A 21002-nucleotide genomic window follows, 5' to 3' on the forward strand; every position below is an offset into this window, starting at 1 on the left:
AATATGTAGTTTAAGTATAACTCTGATTGGTGTGTGAAGTTTGTCTCTCCTCATTTGGTAACACAGACATTAACCACCACAGACTAACCTTGTGAAACTGTCCTATTATAATCTCCTGTTCCTGGGAGTATCATCCTGTGTTGCAAACCAGCTGCACCTGCATCCTTGTATGAATAAAGTCCCTCCCAGGAACAGGAAACTATAAAGATATGTGCTCATCACCCAATGCTTCAGCAATTCAGACTGTCTACACTGCGCTGTGTAACTGTTATTCTCTCTGAGCTCAGAAATAAAGAATCTTGGTTTGACTTGGACTCCAGCAGATCCTTATTTTATAATATCCACCACAACTCTCCCACAGATTGCTGTTTATCATTGTCTCAGTAAAGAGTTCTTTGTTCCACTTTCCTGGGGTCATTTACAAGCCTCCCACTGGTTGAATAAACTTTTGTTTCCACGTCATTTCAACAAAACAAATCCATGTGATGTTAGATCAATGTGAAAAACGGATTGGATTAGTGAAAATCCATCAACATAAGGTATTTTCATGTTGAATTAACTTTAGTTGACGACTGAAAGACATGTAAATAGAAACTAGATGCTGAACTGACCAGTGGGCTGGCTTCCGGGATTAGCGTGCATTGTGTCAAGAAGCAGTGCGGCTTGGCTGGGTCGTGTTTCGGGCTCTCGACCTTCGCCTCTACCGAGTCTGTTTTTTTTTATTTAACCTTTATTTAACCAGGTAGGCAAATTGAGAACACGTTCTCATTTACAATTGCGACCTGGCCAAGATAAAGCAAAGCAGTTCGACACATACAACAACACATAGTTACACATGGAGTAAAACAAACATATAGTCAAAAATACAGTGAAAAAAAAAATAAGTCTATATACAATGTGAGCAAGTGAGGTGAGATAAGGGAGGTGAAGGCAAACAAATATATGTATAAATAAATAAAAATATAAAAGGCCATGGAGGCGAAGTGAGTACAACACAGCAAGTCAAATAAAAACTAAAAATACACTGGAATGGTTGGTTTGCAGTGGAAGAAAGTGCAAAGTAGAGACAGAAATAATGGGGTGCAAAGGAGCAAAATAAATTAATAAATAAATACAGTAGGTAAAGAGGTAGTTGTTTGGGCTAAATTGTAGATGGGTTATGTACAGGTGCAGTAATCTATGAGCTGCTCTGACAGCTACCGAGTCTGTACGTGAGATGAAGCCATGGGACAAGACTGTAACTGCCAAAATAAACTTTTGCTGTTAAATTCCCATGTACCGAATGAAAAATAGAAGTTAAATGGATTTCCATTACATGTTCAAATCTACTATGGTTTATTTTTTTAACATTATATAGAAAACTGCACTGTAGCCAACAGCTCACAGATACAGTGGGGTAGGCTACCTACGTGATAAGATTATTGTGGATAAGAGCACATATTACTTTATTTTATCAAATGGCAACCAAGCATCAATCATCATGTCACCAGAATAAGACCATCCAAATGTATTGGAAAGGAGCATCAAGCTCGTCACATGCAGTTTCACCACCCTGTGAAGTTCATAACTTATTTCATCTGTAGCCTAATAAACTGCATGGGTTCCCAAGTCGTAGAGGGAGGACCACACAACATATCATTACGTGACTCCAAGTTAACTAAGATGTGATGGTTATTATATAAATATTTGCGCATAAAGGAGTTTCCAACTCCATTTCTCGTTTATACATTTTTACTGACACAAAAAGACCCCACCATGTCGAATGAACTAACAAATCGTCTGTCTGCATTAATACAATTGTAAAGGCATATCCTGTTTCCGTCAGCCTGGTCATTACTCTTGAAATGGTTGGATCAATATCCACCTTCATGATATGGATGAAGCCTGATTTGGAATGTCTGAGTAGTTCTATATGATGTCATAATACCCCTCTGATAATCAAGTGATATTTGGAATGTCTGAGTAGTGATACATTTGCTCCATTGTTTCCATGTCAGTTGGTTTCCCACTCTGAAGATTTATATCTAACAGAGGGGCTTTAAAGAAATACTATGGTGACATCTTAGGGTGGCTTTAAATAAATAGGATTATTAATCATAAACACCTACAGATACAATACCCTGCAGCTTTGACGTCAAGAAGAGAATGGTCTGATGGGTGGTGGTGCTACTCTATAGGTAAGGCTGTCCAATATGAATGTTCAATACACACAATAGGTTGATCAGTAGCCAGTTAGCTAGCTGCTCCATCTTAACACAGCTAGTGAGTCTGTACAGTCCAATGAATGTTCAATTCTCACAATAGGTTGACTATGGAGGTGATGTACCACAGTCAAAGTCCTGCAATAAAAGCTAAGACGCTAATATTTGTGTAAACGATACATAGTTGTGTTCTGTGGTTGTCACTGAGTTGGCTGATGTCCCATTTCATGGGGTCACTCCATAGTTAAAGCTGAACAGTGACTATAGAACATCTACACACCTTTTAACTTTTTGACACGTTTTGCTCCTTAAAATTAAATCTATAAAGGGATTGAATTAGATTTAATAGAAAATGTTGAATTTTTGTTTTGTTTACATCATAATTGGATAAGTCCGTCCCCCGTCCAAGTTAATACTTGGTGGAAGCCATTACAGTTTCATTAAGATTCCACCAACTTTGTGCAAAATACATCCATAGTTTTTGTTAAAACTGCTCATTGGTGGACAGCGATATTTAAACCAGATGGGTTTTTTCAGTACATTTAAGTCAGGACTGAGATCAGACCACTTAGGAACACTCAACAAGTCTTGCCATTCTGGTGTGTTTTTTGCATAAAAAATTGTGTAATTGCAGAAACATAAAACCCTATCCCAGCCCTCCAGGCCTGGTGGTGGCAGCAGTGTAAACATCTGTGTAATTGTCCTTCAGAAAAATAAACAATGTGGCAGGGTTTCAGAAGACTGAGGTGGGTTTTAACTTTTTACCTGGGCTTTGCTCCTTTCATATTTATTTTGATCCTGACAAACTCCCCAGTCCCTGCCGATGACAAGCATACCCATAACATGATGCTGCCACCACAATACTTATTGTGTGGTCTATCTCCAGATCATCAGACTGTTAAATAGTCACCTCTAGCCGGCCTCCGCCCAGTACCCTGCCCTGCACTTTAGTAACTGTTACACTGCCGTCTACCACCCAGTACTCCACCCTGTATTCTAGTCCAGGCTCATCCTGTATAATTACTGCTGTACACACCTTTTCTATTCATATACAGTCCATAATGTCTATACACACCATCATATACATTGCAAACTAACTGTATATATATTTATATTCCGGACTCTGACATTGCTCGTTCTACTATTTCTATATTTCTTCTTCCTGTAAATAAATTGTGGGGATTTGCATGTATTGTTTTGTATTGTTAGATATTACAGCACTGTTTCGATACAACAGGGATGACATCAGAGAAATATGTGCATGAGACCAATAACATTTAATTTGATCTGGTCAGAGGTGTGCAGACAACAGATGGTGTTTATGGTGGAGAGGACTGTGGACTCAGTGGAGGACATCCCAGCCACTTGGCAGTGTTGACACTCCTACTTCCTATCTGACTGGTAGTAGGACTTCACTGCTACTTCCTATCTGATTGGTACTAGGACTTCACTGCTACTTCCTATCTAAAAGGTAGTAGGACTTCACTGCTACTTTCTATCTGACTGGTAATATGACTTCACTGCTACTTCCTATCTGACAGGTAGTAGGACTTCACTGCTACTTCCTATCTGACAGGTAATAGGACTTCACTGCTACTTCCTATCTGACAGGTAGTGGGACTTCACTGCTACTTCCTATCTGACAGGTAATAGGACTTCACTGCTACTTCCTATCTGACAGGTAATAGGACTTCACTGCTACTTCCTATCTGACTGGTAATAGGACTTCACTGCTACTTCCTATCTGACTGGTAATAGGACTTCACTGCTACTTCCTATCTGACTGGTAATAGGACTTCACTGCTACTTCCTATCTGACTGGTAATAGGACTTCACTGCTATTTCATAGTTTTGATGTCTTCATCTATTACTTGGATTATAAACATGTAAATAAAATACAAATTACTAAAAAGTATCTTGTCATGTCATATACATCGTAACCCAAGGGTGGTCAAATTGTTGTTCAAATGTTGCATATAACATCTTTAGTTCCTAGGCATTGTTTTATATGTGATAATGTCTAATAAACAACTATATTGTATACATTAACAATATTGTTTTGTCAAAATGAACTGCTTCCTGCATCTGTATGCAGACGATACAGTTGTGTACTATATTGCCCACCCTGCTGATCAATCTCTCTGTAACGGTTGCTCTCCTCCTTTTCGTCTGAAGAGGAGAAGCAGGGATCGGACCAATAGGCATCGAGGTATGCAGTCATAATGAATTTATTTAAAGTAAAAGACGAACACGAAAAACACTTGAGAATATACAAAACAACAAAACGACGTAGACAGACCTGTACTGGAAAACATACATAAACACGCAGAACAGGAATAGACTACACAAACCGAAACAGTCCCGTGTGGCGCGACAAACACAGACACGGAAGACAATCACCCACAAACAAACAGTGAGAACATCCTACCTTAATATGGTTCTCAATCAGAGGAGGCGTAAAACACCTGCTTCTAATTGAGAACCATATCAGGCAACCCATTAACCAACATAGAAACACATAACATAGAATGCCCATCCCAACTCACGCCCTGACCAACTAAATACATACAAAAATAAGAGAAAACAGGTCAGGAACGTGACACTCTATCTGAACTACAGTATGCTGTCATTATTTTACAGAAAACCTTTGTTGACTTTACATTGTTATTGAATCCGTGTAAAACTAAGTATATTTTCTAGAGTGAACAAAAATTATTCTAATGATTAAAGTATATAGTATGTACCTTGTATGGTGTATCTGACGTTAAGCTGTCTTTTAAAAACCATATTGATGAGTTAATTAGGATGCTGAGTTGGTGTTTAAGGCTGGGTTTCTGTCTAGACGTTAAGCTGTCTTTTAAAAAACATATTGATGAGTTAGTTCATTAAGATGCTGAGTTGGTGTTTTAGGCTGGGTTTCTGTATAGACATTAAGCTGTCTTTTAAAAACATATTGATGGGTTAGTTCATTAAGATGCTGAGTTGGTGTTTTAGGCTGGGTTTCTGTATAGACATTAAGCTGTCTTTTAAAAACATATTGATCAGTTAGTTAATTAAGATGCTGAGTATGAAAAGGGTCTTCTTCTATAGAAATAGGTCAGGCCTCTTGCTTAATAGTACAAAGTACATAGTACTATGACAGACAAAATGAGAAAAGAAAATCCAGAAAATCACATTGTAGGATTTTTAATGAATTTATTTGCAAATTATGGTGGAAAATAAGTATTTGGTCACCTACAAACAAGCAAGATTTCTGGATCTCACAGACCTGTAACTTCTTCTTTAAGAGGCTCCTCTGTCCTCCACTTACCTGTATTAATGGCACCTGTTTGAACTTGTTATCAGTATAAAAGACACCTGTCCACAACCTCAAACAGTCACACTCCAAACTCCACTAGGGCCAAGACCAAAGAGCTGTCAAAGGACACCAGAAACAAAATTGTAGACCTGCACCAGGCTGGGAAGACTGAATCTGCAATAGGTAAGCAGCTTGGTTTGAAGAAATCAACTGTGGGAGCAATTATTAGGAAATGGAAGACATACAAGACCACTGATAATCTCCCTCGATCTGGAGCTCCACGCAAGATCTCACCTCGTGGGGTCAAAATGATCACAAGAACGGTGAGCAAAAATCCCAGAATCACACGGGGGGACCGAGTGAATGACCTGCAGAGAGCTGGGACCAAAGTAACAAAGCCTACCATCAGTAACACACTACGCCGCCAGGGACTCAAATCCTGCAGTGCTGGACGTGTCCCCCTGCTTAAGCCAGTACATGTCCAGGCCCGTCTGAAGTTTGCTAGAGAGCATTTGGATGATCCAGAAGAAGATTGGGAGAATGTCATATGGTCAGATGAAACCAAAATATAACTTTTTGGTAAAAACTCAACTCGTCGTGTTTGAAGGACAAAGAATGCCGAGTTGCATCCAAAGAACACCATACCTACTGTGAAGCATGGGGGTGGAAACATCATGCTTTGGGGCTGTTTTTCTGCAAAGGGACCAGGACAACTGATCCGTGTAAAGGAAAGAATGAATGGGGCCATGTATCGTGAGATATTGAGTGAAAACCTCCTTCCATCAGCAAGGGCATTGAAGATGAAACGTGGCTGGGTCTTTCAGCATGACAATGATCCCAAACACACCCCCCGGGCAACGAAGGAGTGGCTTCGTAAGAACTATTTCAAGGTCCTGGAGAGGCCTAGCCAGTCTCCAGATCTCAACCCCATAGAAAATCTTTGGAGGGAGTTGAAAGTCTGTGTTGCCCAGCAACAGCCCCAAAACATCACTGCTCTAGAGGAGATATGCATGGAGGAATGGGCCAAAATACCAGCAACAGTGTGTGAAAACCTTGTGAAGACTTACAGAAAACGTTTGACCTCTGTCATTGCCAACAAAAGGTATATAACAAAGTATTGAGATACACTTTTGTTATTGACCAAATACTTATTTTCCACCATAATTTGCAAATAAATTCATTAAAAATCCTACAATGTGATTTTCTGGATTTTCTTTTCTCATTTTGTCTGTCATAGTTGAAGTGTACCTATGATGAAACTTACAGGCCTCTCTCATCTTTTTAAGTGGGAGAACTTGCACAATTGGTGGCTGACTAAATACTTTTTTGCCCCACTGTATATGAATGCAGCTGCCACTTCATTAAAGCCATTAGATGCATTTGACCACAGTGCACTTTGTTTTATTATGGGTACAGGTTCAGTACACATCCCTGTATTCTCCATCAGGAAGTAGGCTTGACTCTCTTTGTGGTCACGTAGGTCCATTCATTGCTCTCTTTGCATTTATAAAGCTCTTTGACAGTAACTCCCTCTGTAGCTAACATCTACAATAACCATTAGAGGTAAGAGTTGGTGTTATCAGACACAGTCTCAGGGATGGCTAGCTCTGGGAATTCCTTTGGTCTGTACAGAGTTAGGTAAATCAGCTCTTTGCACCTTACTTGTGGAATAATCTCTAAACGTTTGTTTTGGTGACTCTAGGTTAATTCAGACTTCTGAATGAGGACCTGTTACAATTTACTTACAAAACCTTTAAAGAAGTTCATGAAACTATTCAGTCATGTATGTACAGTGGGGAGAACAAGTATTTGATACACTGCCGATTTTGCAGGTTTTCCTACTTACAAAGCATGTAGAGGTCTGTAATTGTTATCATAGGTACACTTCAACTGTGAGAGACGGAATGTAAAACAAAAATCCAGAAAATCACATTGTATGATTTTTAAGTAATTAATTTGCATTTTATTGCATGACATAAGTATTTGATCACCTACCAACCAATAACACAAAGGGCACCCCCCATAAAAAGATCCTGCAACAGAAAGCTGCACAATATGTTGAGTAAAGTATTTTGCTTACCATTACTATATCAAACCCTACTTCATGTGTTTCCACTATCATGTATCCTACCATGACTATATCAAACCCTACTCCATGTGTTATCACTATCATGTATCCTACCATGACTATATCCAACCCTACTCCATGTGTTGCCACTATCATGTATCCTACCATTACTATATCCAACCCTACTCCATGTGTTGCCACTATCATGTATCCTACCATTACTATATCCAACCCTACTCCATGTGTTGCCACTATCATGTATCCTACCATGACTATATCAAACCCAGCTCCATGTGTTGCCACTATCATGTATCCTACCATGACTATATCAAACCCTACTCCATGTGTTGCCACTATCATGTATCCTACCATGACTATATCAAACCCAGCTCCATGTGTTTCCTCTATCATGTATCCTACCATGACTATATCCAACCCAACTCCATGTGTTGCCACTATCATGTATTCTACTTGGCTAAAGCTTTGATCCAGTGGAAGAAGTATTGAGGAGCAGGGAGGTTAAAGGTCACTTCAGGATACAGCTGTTACTCTACACTATCCCTAGTAAATCCAGTAATAAGAGAACATTTCTACATGATTTAGGGCTCTATAACATCTCTATCTATATATAACATCTCTATCAATTATTATTTTATTTTTTTACCCAATTCCATCAAATCCTTTTTTTTGTTTTTTTTAACCTAATTCCATTTTCTCAGTTTTTCCAGGTTTCTGACTTGTCCCTGTTTTTCTGTTTTTCTCTCTAAATCACACTGTTAATAGAAAAACAACAACATTGGATGTTCTAAGTCCTCAACAATACTTAAACCACATTAGGAGACCACTTTTGAAATAAAATTCAATTTTGTTTGTAGATACCCTTTAATGTAAGTGGCACCAGCAAGAGCCTTGCTTGGTTAGTGGTGTCTTTGTAGCGCACATGTGATTGCAGAGTCTGCTGAACAAATCACAACTGGATTGATGCAAATAATCATGATATCATTCTGCCAGGTAGGCATAGACTACTTTGTAGTTAACATCTAATTGACAAGGTTTGTGGGAAAACTTTTCTATCAACCAGAAGATGGTTGTCATTAGCATCATCGCTAACAGCTACACATAGTGGTAGACAAATGCAGTCAGACAGGGGGATTTCCGGGCTGTTTCCTCTTCAGAAAGTTTAAGGAAAATACAAATCACTGAGGCTAATTTAATGACGACTAGCAGGCAGTGGGTTCAGAATAACTATGACAAAAAATGAATACTCATCAATCTGTCACCTAATCCTACCTAAAGGTCAGCCCTGGAGGAAAGTATTGGCTGTAAGAAGTAAGAGAAAACATCAAATCCGGTTGTTTTTAAATTACTTCTCATGACATTGCTTGCCAGAATAAACATTGTAAATAATACTTTTCCAATCTGCATTACCCACTCCAGTCAGTAGATGGCGATATGAGTATTTCAGTTGATGCTTCTTGCGTGACGTGTAATCTAGTGGACGGGACAGGAGGCTTCTTCAACAGCGACAAAAGGCTTCTGATTCAACCAACGTGGTGGTTTGCTAGCGAACATAAAACTGAAACATTGGAGCTCTTTAGACCAATCTTGTGTATATTACTCTTAGTGTTTTGAAGATAATTCTGTTTACCTTTCTACTAGTTCATTTAAACGTAATTTGCTTGTTAAATTAGCAAATGTGGTAAATTGATAATGTACTAGGCTAATCGACCGGAGCATGAGCTCACAAAGCTCGACGGAGAAAGAAACTCTGGTGAAAGGAGTGGAAGAAGCTTTCAGCATGAATAGGGAGGAAAGGGAGGCTATCACATTGAAAGAAGAAGAGGATGATATTACAGTGAAAGAGGAAGATGGGAAAGAGGTTGTCAAAGTGGAAGAGAAGGTAGAAGCTTTCAGAATCAAAAAGGAGGAAGATGCCATAACATTGAAAGAAGAGAATGTAGTGAAAGAAGAGGAAGAACCTTTTAGAGTAAAAGAGGAAGAGGAGGCTATCTCAATAAAAGAGGAGGAAGACGTTTTGGGAGTGAAAAAGGAGGAGGCTGGAGATCAGATTACCACCAGTGAGTACTGTCTTAAAAACGGGGGCACTATGCAGTTTTTGAAATAATGTGTTGTTTTAACGGGGCATTCTACTTCAGTTCTACACTTGAATATGTTGTTCAGTACTGTAGGAATTGTTTAAGGGGCAATCTGTCATTGGTACATATGTTTTTGGGACTTTGATTATTGAATTCTCATTCTCCATGTGGTGTACATTAAAGTTCACCTCATCTAATATAACAGGCTTTTAAAATTTACTAAAAATATCAAAGGGATGTTAAAGGCACCCATTTTGTGGAATTGACCCTATGCATTTGCAACAAACAATATTTGACAAAATCATGATGAAAAAGGCCATTTTAGACATATTCATGCCTCTTGATTGCAATAGATGGTCATAAGTTTACGTCTGTTGGCTGTTCTAGTTCACACAGGAGAGAGACGTGACTATCGTGGATACTTTGGGGAGCCTCAACAACATCCTGATGCTGACGAGTCAGAGAAGAGTCTCTCCAGATCAGAACACCAGATGGTACAGCTTGGTTTGTTCTAGCATACAGCTTGCTCTATCTGGGTCTGGGCTGGGTTTCTGTAAAGCACTTTATGACAACAGTGACATCAGCATCCATAATGATATGTGTCTGTGTCCCCTCTTTATGGTTACCAGGACAACGCTAGCCCTCCCTCCCGGAGTCCGTGTGTAGTGCCTCTCCCGGTAGCGCCTTACTGCTGGGTATGAAGAGGTTGTCTGTGCTGCTGGTGGACTGCAGGAAAACAACGGGGCTGAGTGGAACTGTGAGAGGAAGAGAAGAGAAGAAAGGATCAGATTTGACACATCAAAGTAAGTGCTGTAGTTTAGTTTGAACAAATACAATAAGTCTACCCACTGGTATCGGTTACCAGGACAACCAGCAGAGTTCTGTTAGTTGACAGGAAGATAGACTGGTATCTGTTACCAGGACAACCAGCAGAGTTCTGTTAGTTGACAGGAAGATAGACTGGTATCTGTTACCAGGACAACCAGCAGAGTTCTGTTAGTTGACATGAAGATAGACTGGTATCTGTTACCAGGACAACCAGCAGAGTTCTGTTAGTTGACATGAAGATAGACTGGTATCTGTTACCAGGACAACCAGCAGAGTTCTGTTAGTTGACAGGAAGATAGACTGGTATCTGTTACCAGCACAACCAGCAGAGTTCTGTTAGTTGACAGGAAGATGGACTGGTATCTGTTACCAGGACAACCAACAGAGTTCTGTTAGTTGACAGGAAGATAGACTGGTATCTGTTACCAGGACAACCAGCAGAGTTCTGTTAGTTGACAGGAAGATGGACTGGTGGATATGGATGTTATGAATATCATAACACTGGAAAAGGATTCTGCCAATGAAAAGAGAGAAACCAATAGACCATATAAAACCTTGATGAAAGGTAGCTTTAGAGAGACAGTTATAAGATGATCCTATGTAAGGTGCTCGTTTTTCAAAAACATTTTCTCAAAATATTATGGATGTTACATTGTCTGTCCCAGTCAAACCCCCTATCTTTATAAGACTGTAGAACAGGAAAACTAAACTCCAGACACTGGTAATTAATGAACTAATACTGGAGGAAAGCTGTGATCAGGCTGCCCACTCAAGAGAAAGCTTCAAACTGTAACCAGTGCCGTCAACCTTGTTCAGGTTATCAGTCAACCTACCAGGGTAGTTACAAACCGTAGAGGAATTAAATCATCCACATGTTTTGGTCGATATTTACTAATGCTGCAGAAATGTGTTTTAAAGCAGTATCCAGATCCATCAGATGTAGTGATGACAATATAGTAGCCATGTCTAGGAAAACCACAGTTCCAAAGGCTGGGCCTAATATTGTGTAAAAGATGTCATACAATCTTTTGTAGTGATTCCTATGTTGTTGATGTAAATAATATATTTTTTTAAAACAAAGATAAATGACAAAGAATGATTGTAAAAATCTTTGGAGCATCTTCAATGAAATTTTGGTTCAAAAAAATCAACAATGACATGTCACCGGTGTTTGATTTCTATTTTACCTTTATTTAACTAGGCAAGTCAGAGCCTAGGTACAGTGGATTAACTGCCTTGTTCAGGGGCAAAACAACAGAGTTTTACCTTGTCAGCTCGGGGATTCGATCCCGCAACCTTTTGGTTACTGGCCTAACGCTCTAACCACTAGGCTACCTGCCGCCCCAGAGCTACCTGTCTAACAGAACACAGAGAGTGTTCTTTAATGGAAGCCTGTACAACAAAATCAAGGTAGAATCAGGAATTCCCCAGGGCAGCTGTTTGGCACCTACTTTTTTCAATCTTTACCAACAACATGCCAATGACATTTGAGTAAAGCCAGTGTGTCTATGTATGCGGATGACTCAACACTGTACACGTCAGCTACCATGGCAACTGAAATGACAGCAACACTTAACAAAGAGCTGCAGTTAGTTTCAGAATGGGTGTCAAGGAATAAATTAGTCCTAAATATTTCAGATTACCTTAAATTACATGGCCTACTATGCTAATTCTGTAGCGGTATTGTTAGAGGGGGTAAAGATAAAGATTTTGCTGGTGCGCCAGGCAGGTATTAACCCTAGTTATTAAAGTTAGTTATTACCTAGTATAACATTATTATTATTATTAAATATTATTAAAACCGAAAGGATGAGAGTAGAATAGATAGAGTAGCGCTTCCAGACACATTCTAAACATGATGGTGTCTTAAAGGAGGACTGTAGCATCTAATGATGAAACATTATGGAGTCTTGAAGGAGGACTGTAGCATCTAATGATGAATTACTATGGAGTCTGATGCTTTAACGGAGAAGTTTACCCAAAATCCAGAAACTCCTAAGTGATTCCATACATTGAAACTAGCCCAGTGGATTTTTTCTCTCTCCCTGTAGTGCTGTACTGAAACAGCTGCAAAACGTGACTCGTGACGTTGCTGGATGCGGGCCTTGCTCTGCTGCTTTGCCAGTTAATTTGTTATTTTATTACAGCTAAGGCCTTTGTCTTTCACCTGGAGTTGTTTATTTATGTCTGAGAAAAAAAAAACTTTTCAACCCATAAAACATATACCAAATAAACTAAGCAAAAAAATGTACCTATCTTTTTCAGGACCCTGTCTTTCAAAGATTATTTTTAAAAATCAAAATAGCGTCAAGGATCTTTATTGTAAAGGGTTTAAACACGGTTTCCGATGCTTGTTCAATGAACCATAAACAATTCATGAACATGCACCTGTGGAACGGTCATTAAGACACAAACAGCTTACAGACGGTAGGCAATTAAGGTCACAGTTATGATATCTTAGGACTCTAAAGAGGCCTTTCTACTGGCTCTGAAAAACACCAAAAGAAAGATGCCCAGGGTCCCTGCTCATCTCCGTGAACGTGCCTTAGGCATGCTGCAAGGAGGCATGAGGACTGCAGATGTGGCCAGGGCAATAAGTTGCAATGTCCGTACTGTGAGACGCCTAAGACCGCGCTACAGGGAGACAGGATGGACAGATTATCGTCCTCGTAGTGGCAGACCACGTGTAACAACACCTGCATGGGATTGGTACATCCAAACATCACACCTACAGGATGGTACAGGATGGCAACAACAACTGCCCAAGTTACACCAGGAACACACCAATCCCTCCATCAGTGCTCAGACTGTCCGCAATAGGCTGAGAGAGGCTGGACTGAGGGCTTGTAGGCCTGTTGAAAGGCAGGTCCTCACCAGACATCACTGGCAACAACGTCGCCTCTGGGCACAAACCCACCGTCACTGGACCAGACAGGACTGGCAAAAAGTGGTCTTCACTGACAAGTCGCGGTTGTCAGTGGTGATGGTCGGATTTGCGTTTATTGTCGAAGGAATGCGCATTACACCGAAGCCTGTCTGGATAGGGATCGATTTGGAGGTGGAGAGGCCCTCGTGGTCTGGGGCGGTGTGTCACAGCATCATCAGACTGAGCTTGTTGTCATTGCAGGCAATCTCAAAGCTGTGTGTTACAGGGAAGACATCCTCCTCCCTCATGTGGTACCCTTCCTGCAGGCTCATCCTGACATGACCCTCCAGCATGACAATGCCACCAGCCATACTGCTCGTTCTGTGCGTGATTTCCTGCAAGACCGGAATGTCAGTGTTCTGCCATGGCCAGCGAAGAGCCCGGATCTCAATCCCATTGAGCACGTCTGGGACCTGTTGGATCGGAGGGTGAGGGCTAGGGCCATTCCCCCCAGAAATGTCTGGGAACTTGCAGGTGCCTTGGTGGAAGAGTGGGGTAACATCTCACAGCAAGTGCTGTCAAATCTGGTGCAGTCCATGAGGAAGAGATGCACTGCAGTACTTAATGCAACAGGTGGCCACACCAGATACTGACTGTTACTTTTGATTTTGACCCCCCCTTTGTTCAGGGACAAATTATTCAATTTCAGTTAGTCGCATGTCTGTGGAACTTGTTCAGTTTGTCTCAGTTGTTGAATCTTGTTATGTTCCAACAAATATTTACACATGTTAGGTTTGCTGAAAATAACACAGTTGACAGTGAGAGGACGTTTCTTTTTTTTGCTGAGTTTAGATTGACAAGGGAAAAAACAATTTAATCAATTTTAGAATAATGCTGAAATGCAACAAAATTTGGAAAAGGTGAAGGGGTCTGAATACTTACCGAATGCACTGTGTGTGTATACTGAACCAAAATATAAACAACAATTTCAACGATTTACAGTTCATATAAGTCAGTCATGGACTTTACATGACTGGGCAGGGGCACAGCCATTGGTGGGCCCTGGAGGGCATTGGCCCAGCCAATCAGAATTCGTTTTTCCCCACAAAGGGCTTCATTACAAAGATAAATACAACTCGGGTGGCTGGTCTCAGACGATGTGGAGGTCCTGGGCTGGCGTCGTTACATGTGTTCTGTGGTTGTGAGGCCAGTTGGATGTACTGCCAAATTCTCTAAAATGACATTGGAGGCGGCTTCTGGTAGAGAATTTAACATTCAATTATCTGGTAACAGCTCCAGTGGATATTCCTGCAGTCTGCATGCCAATTGCTCGCTCCCTCAAAACCTGAGACATCTGTGGCATTGTGTTGTGTGACAGAACTGCACATTTTAGTGGCCTTTTATTCTCCCCAGCACAAGGTGCACCTGTGTAATGATCATGCTGTTTAATCAGCTTGATATGCCACACCTGTCAGGTGGATGAATTATGTTGGCAAATGATAAATGTTCACTAACAGGATGTAAACACATTTGTGCACAACATTAATGAGAAATAATCTTTCATGCTTATGGAAAAATTCTGGTGTCTTTTATTTCAGCTCATGAAACATGGGACCAACACTTTACATGTTGTGATTTATATTTTTTAGCAACATCTACCCCCAAATTGTTTTTACTTTACACAAACTATCATGACATTTGTGATAGTCAAAATGTACAAAATTTGTGAACGTCTAAATAAAAGAAATTGTCACAGTGGGCGTTGTCGTGGAAATTCATGTATACTGAGAGAGACTTTGTCATTTCTTCAAACAATCATCTTGATTTAATATTGATTAATTATTGCAATAATGAAGCTGTTGACCCCACACTCTTGAGGGATGTAAAAAATTCTGCAATCTTTTTTTTCAGCTCATGAAACATCCAACACTTTACATGTTGCGTTAATATTTTTGTTTATTGTAGTTACTCTCAGTTTTAGGAACATCTTCCCAAATATTTCACTTTATTTTTTACTTTACCCAAAATATGACATCAGCGATAGTCAAAATGTTGAAAATCTGTGAACGTCTAAATAAGAAATTGGGCCATTTAAACAGCAGGTGTCGAACCCTTTCGACAGTGGGGAGAAGTTACTGATGTGCTTTGTGTCTTCGACGTAAAACAAGTTTTGGACTTCCACTTAAAATGACTTATTTACTTATTTTATGTTTAAGGAAGTGTGCACAATTGTGGCCAAAAGTTTTGAGAATGACACAAATATGAATTTTCACAAAGTCTGCTGCCTCAGTTTGTATGATGGCAATTTGCATATACTCCAGAATGTTATGAAGAGTGATCAGATGAATTGCAATGAATTGCCAAGTCCCTGTTTGCCATGCAAATTAACTGAATCCCCCCCAAAAACTGTAAGCTTCAAAAGGAGGGTGGTGCTTGGAATCATTGTTTTTCCTCTGTCACCCATGGTTACCTGCAAGGAAACACGAGCCGTCATCATTGCTTTGCACAAAAAGGGCTTCACAGGCAAGGATATTGCTGCCAGTAAGATTGCACCTAAATCGACCATTTATCGGATCATCAAGAACTTCAAGGAGAGCGGTGCAATTGTTGTGAAGAAGGCTTCAGGGCACCCAAGAAAGTCCAGCAAGCGCCAGGACTGTCTCCTAAAGTTGATTCAGCTGCGGGATTGGGGCACCACCAGTACAGAGCTTGCTCAGGAATGGCAGCAGGCAGGTGTGAGTGCATCTGCATGCACAGTGAGGCAAAGACTTTTGGAGGATGGCCTGGTGTCAGGAAGGGCAGCAAAGAAGCCTTTTCACTCCAGGAAAAACATCAGGGACAGACTGATATTCTTCAAAAGGTACAGGGATTGGACTGCTGAGGACTGGGGTAAAGTCATTTTCTCTGATGAATCCCCTTTCCGATTGTTTGGGGCATCCGTAAAAAAGCTTGTCCGGAGAAGACAAGGTGAGCGCTACCATCAGTCCTGTGTCATGCCAACAGTAAAGCATCCTGAGACCATTCATGTGTGGGGTCGCTTCTCAGCCAAGGGTGTGGGCTCACTCACAATGTTGCCTAAGAACACAGCCATGAATAAAGAATGGTACCAACACATCCTCCGAGAGCAACTTCTCCCAACCATCCAGGAACAGTTTGGTGACGAATAATGCATTTTCCAGCATGATGAAGCACCTTGCCATAAGGAAAAAGTGATAACTAAGTGGCTCGGGGAACAAAACATCAATATTTTGGGTCCATGGCCAGGAATCTCCCCAGACCTTAATCTCATTGAGAACTTGTGGTCAATCCTCAAGAGGCGGGTGGACAAACAAAACCCCACAAATTCTGACAAACTCCAAGCATTGATTACGCAAGAATGGGCTGCCATCAGTCAGGATGTGGCCCAGAAGTTAATTGACAGCGTGCCAGGGTGGATTGCAGAGGTCTTGAAAAAGAAGGGTCATCACTGCAAATATTGACTCTTTGCATCAACTTCATGTCATTGCCAACAAAAGCCTTTGACACTTATGAAATGCTTGTAATTATACTTCAGCATTCCATAGTAACATCTGACAAAAATATCTAAAGACACTGAAGCAGCAAACGTTATGGAAATTAATATTTGAGTCATTCTCAAAACATTTGGCCACGACTGTAGGTCGCATTCTGTATCATACAGCTATGAAAGTTATATATTTAGAACCACCTGCTCTATTGGAATCCAGTGACGCCTGTGTCTTAAGTGTCCGAGAACTGTTTAGTTTTTTGTGTTCTAATTTGTAAAACAGAATGAATAAGTAATGTAAACATTATCAGTAATTACCAGGATACTCTACAACATTTGTTTTAAAATCACACCAAGGTTGTTAAAACTAGCCTTAGGTTATTGAGGGATCTTATTAGGATTTACCCTCGTAGCAAGGCCGTTTTATCATGTGGAGGTTTCATTCAGGTCTCTATTTTAAAAAACACACTCTCTTTGGCAGGAGAAAGACCAGACTCAGAGGAACCAGAGCCAGGGACGTCCAAACCAGCAAGACGACACCAGTGCTCCCACTGTGGAAAGGCTTGTAACCACTTATGGGAGCTGAAACAACATGAGAGAATACACACAGGGGAGAAGCCCTACCACTGTTCCGAGTGTGGAAAGAATTTTAGCCATAAAGGAAACCTGAACCAACATGAGAGAATACACACAGGGGAGAAGCCTTACCACTGCTTCCAGTGTGGAAAGAGTTTTAACCTGTTAGGGTCCCTGAAACGACATGAGCGATTACACACAGGGCAGAAGCCATACCACTGTTCCCAGTGTGGAAAGGGTTGTAACCTCTTATGGGAGCTTAAACAACATGAGAGAATACACACAGGGGAGAAGCCTTACCACTGCTCGCAGTGTGGAAAGAGTTTTAACAAGTTAAGGAACCTGAACGTTCATGAGATAATACACACAGGGGAGAAGACTTACCAGTGCTCCCATTGTGGCAAGTGTTTTAACCAGTTAGGGGCCGTGAAACAACACGAGAGAATACACACAGGGGAGAAGCCTTACCACTGCTCCCAGTGTGGAAAGTGTTTCAACTGGTCAGGTGATCTGAGAAAACATGAGAGATTACACACGGGGAGAATCTTTACCACTGTTACCAGTGTGGAAAGGGTTGTAACCTCTTATGGGAGCTGAAACAACATGAGAGAATACATACAGGGGAGAAGCCTTACCACTGCTTGCAGTGTGGAAAGAGTTTTAACCAGAAAGGACACCCGAAAGCGCATGAGAAAATGCACACAGGGGAGAAGCCTTACCACTGCTCCCAGTGTGGAAAGTTTTGCAACCGGTCAGGTGATCTGAAGAAACATGAGAGAATACACACAGGGGAGAAGCCTAACACTGCTCCCATTGTGGAAGGATTTTTTACCAGGAAAGCAACCTGAACCAACATGAGATAATACACAAAGGGGAGAAGCCTTACCACTCCTCCCAGGGTGCAAAGCTTTTGCCCATTTAGGAAGCCTGAAAGAACACATGAGACTGCACACAGAGGAGAAGGCTTACAAAAGCTCATACTGTGAGAAAACATATTACTCATAACAGTCACTAAAACGTCATAAGAGAATCCACACAGGAGAGATCAATTATTTCTCTTAGCGTGTATATTGATATTTTACATCTCATTGACTTAAAATTCATCAGAGAACATACACAGTGCTCCCGTTAACTGATTTTGTTGACTGATAATGTGTTTACCTGTTTTTACCATATGAATTTGCTTCTTCCAATTATTGATAAACATGTACCTGTTAAGAAACTGACTGTTAGGTATGTTAGGGCTCCATGGATTGATGAGGAGTTTAAAAACTGTATGTTTGAAAGAGATGGGGCAAAAGGAGTGGCTAATAAGTCTGGATGCACATCTGTATTGCAAATTGAGAAATTATGTGACCAAACTCAACAAAAAGAATAAACTTTATTATGAAGCCAAGATAAATGATATAAAGAATGATAGAAAAAGAACTTGGGGGGGAAAAATTGAAAGAAAAGCACTGCAAGTATTGAATTTTGTCAAGTTAGTGTGGGAGAGGTGGATAAATTGTTAGCGATCAATAATGACAAACCTCCTGGCATTGACAACAGATGGAAAGCTACTGAGGACAGTAGCTGACTCTATAGCCTCTCCTATCTGTCATATTTTTAATCTGAGCCTGAAGGAAAGTCTTTGTCCTCGGGCCTGGAGGGAAGCCAAAGTAATTCCACTACCCAAGAGTGGTAAAGCGGCCTTTACTGGTTCTAACAGGTCTTAGCAAACTGTTGGAAAAAAATGTGTTTCACCAAATAAAATGCTATTTCTCTGTAAACAAATTAACAAACTTTCAGCATGCTTATAGAGAAGGACACTCAACATGTGCTGCACTGACACAAATGACTGATGATTGGTTGAGAGAAATTGATAACAAGAAGATTTTGGGAGCTGTACTGTTAGATTTCAGTGCAACCAAAACCTGTTGTTGAAAAAACGTATATGCTATGGCTTTTCAACCTATCTAACATAACTCAAAGGGTTTTTAATGGAAGCTTCTTTAATGTCAAACATGCAAAGTACCGCAGGGCAGCTCTCTAGGCCCTCTACTCTTTTCTATTTTTACCAATGACTTTCCACTGGCATTAAACAAAGCATGTGTGTCCATGTATGCTGATGATTCAACCATATACACATCAGCAACAACAGCTAATGAAGTCACTGAAACCCTTAACAAAGAGTTGCAGTCTGTTTTGGAATGGGTGGCCAGTAATAAACTGGTCCTGAACATCTCTAAAACTAAGAGCATTGTATTTGGTACAAATCATTCCTTAAGTTATAGACCTCAGCTGAATCTGGTAATGAATTGTGTGACTGTTGAACAAGTTGAGGAGACTAAATTATTTGGCATTACCTTAGATTGTAAACTGTCATGGTCAAAACATATAGATTCAATGGTTGTAAAGATTGGGAGAGGTCTAGCCGCAATAAAGAGATGCTCTGATTTTTTGTCACCACACTCCAAAAAGCAAGTTCTGCAGGCTCTAGTTTTGTCTCATCTTGATTATTGTCCAGTCATGTGGTCCAGTGCTGCAAGGAAAGACCTAGTAAAGCTGCAGCTGGCCCAGAATAGAGCGGTACGTTTTGCTCTTAATTGTAATCAGAAGACTGATATAAATACTATGCATGCCAGTCTCTCTTGGCTAAGAGTTGAGGAGAGACTGAGTGCATCACTTCTTTTTATAAGAAACATGAATGTGTTGAAAATCCCAAATTGTTTGCATAGTCTGTAAGGGAATTCTGCCCTATGTGCACAGAAGAGACCACAGGAAATCCGTATTTGATCAGAGCTTAGTTTGTTTAATAAGGATTGCAACCCAGAGTTTACACTTACAGCAATTTGCAAGCAACACTCAGTTCAAAATATGGTGTTTTCCCTTTTTATCCCCTACTGAGGATCACCCCGCCCCGGGTGATGTCCCTTATTAACACCATATAAGCTCATAATTAATAGTTGCTAATACAAAGATGTCTCTGCTAGGCGGAGTTCAGCTTATTGCGTTATTGGCTGTTAGTTTCCCAATCACTCTTCCCCTTATGTCTATCATGTCAGACTGGAAGTAAGACTGGAACATAGTATCAACAGGAACTCTTAGTTCCCTTTATCCATCTGTTACCTAAAATATAGTTTCAACACGCAGACATCTGACTTTGTACAGTTGACCTTTTCATGCACTTGCAAGGTGTCAACCACTGATTCTTAATCTCAAGTTAAAGCAACACATGAATCATTGTACTTTTGTCATCACAGGTGTTCCTATAATGTACAGATATCATCCAAGTTCTTACAAGTCAACTTACACACAGCTCTGACACACACACTTATCCCACCAGACATGCCACCGGGGGTCTTTTCACAGTCCCCAAGTTTCCAGAACAAATTCAAGAAAGCGTACATTATTATATAGGGCCCTTATTGCATGGAACTTCCTTCCATCTCATATTGCTCAAATAAACAGCAAACCTGGTTTCAAAAAACAGATTAAGCAACACCTCACGGCACAACCCCTCTCCCCTATTTGACCGAGGTAGTTTGTCTGTATGCATTGATATGTAGGCTACGTGTGCCTTTT

The 21002-nt window shown here is 40.5% G+C and overlaps 1 protein-coding gene across 1 annotated transcript; it reads left to right on the plus strand.

Annotated features, from left to right (window-relative positions):
• Positions 1–10318: 10318 nt before the first annotated feature.
• LOC129847969 (zinc finger protein 239-like) lies at positions 10319–18947 on the plus strand. The gene is made up of 2 exons (XM_055915550.1): positions 10319–10466; positions 17344–18947. Exons 1-2 carry the CDS (start codon positions 10361–10363, stop codon positions 18033–18035), a joined length of 798 nt encoding a protein of 265 aa, XP_055771525.1. The 5' UTR covers positions 10319–10360; the 3' UTR covers positions 18036–18947.
• Positions 18948–21002: the final 2055 nt, after the last annotated feature.

This window comes from Salvelinus fontinalis, unplaced genomic scaffold (genome assembly GCF_029448725.1).
Source record: "Salvelinus fontinalis isolate EN_2023a unplaced genomic scaffold, ASM2944872v1 scaffold_0980, whole genome shotgun sequence".
Classification (NCBI taxonomy): Eukaryota; Metazoa; Chordata; class Actinopteri; order Salmoniformes; family Salmonidae; genus Salvelinus; species Salvelinus fontinalis.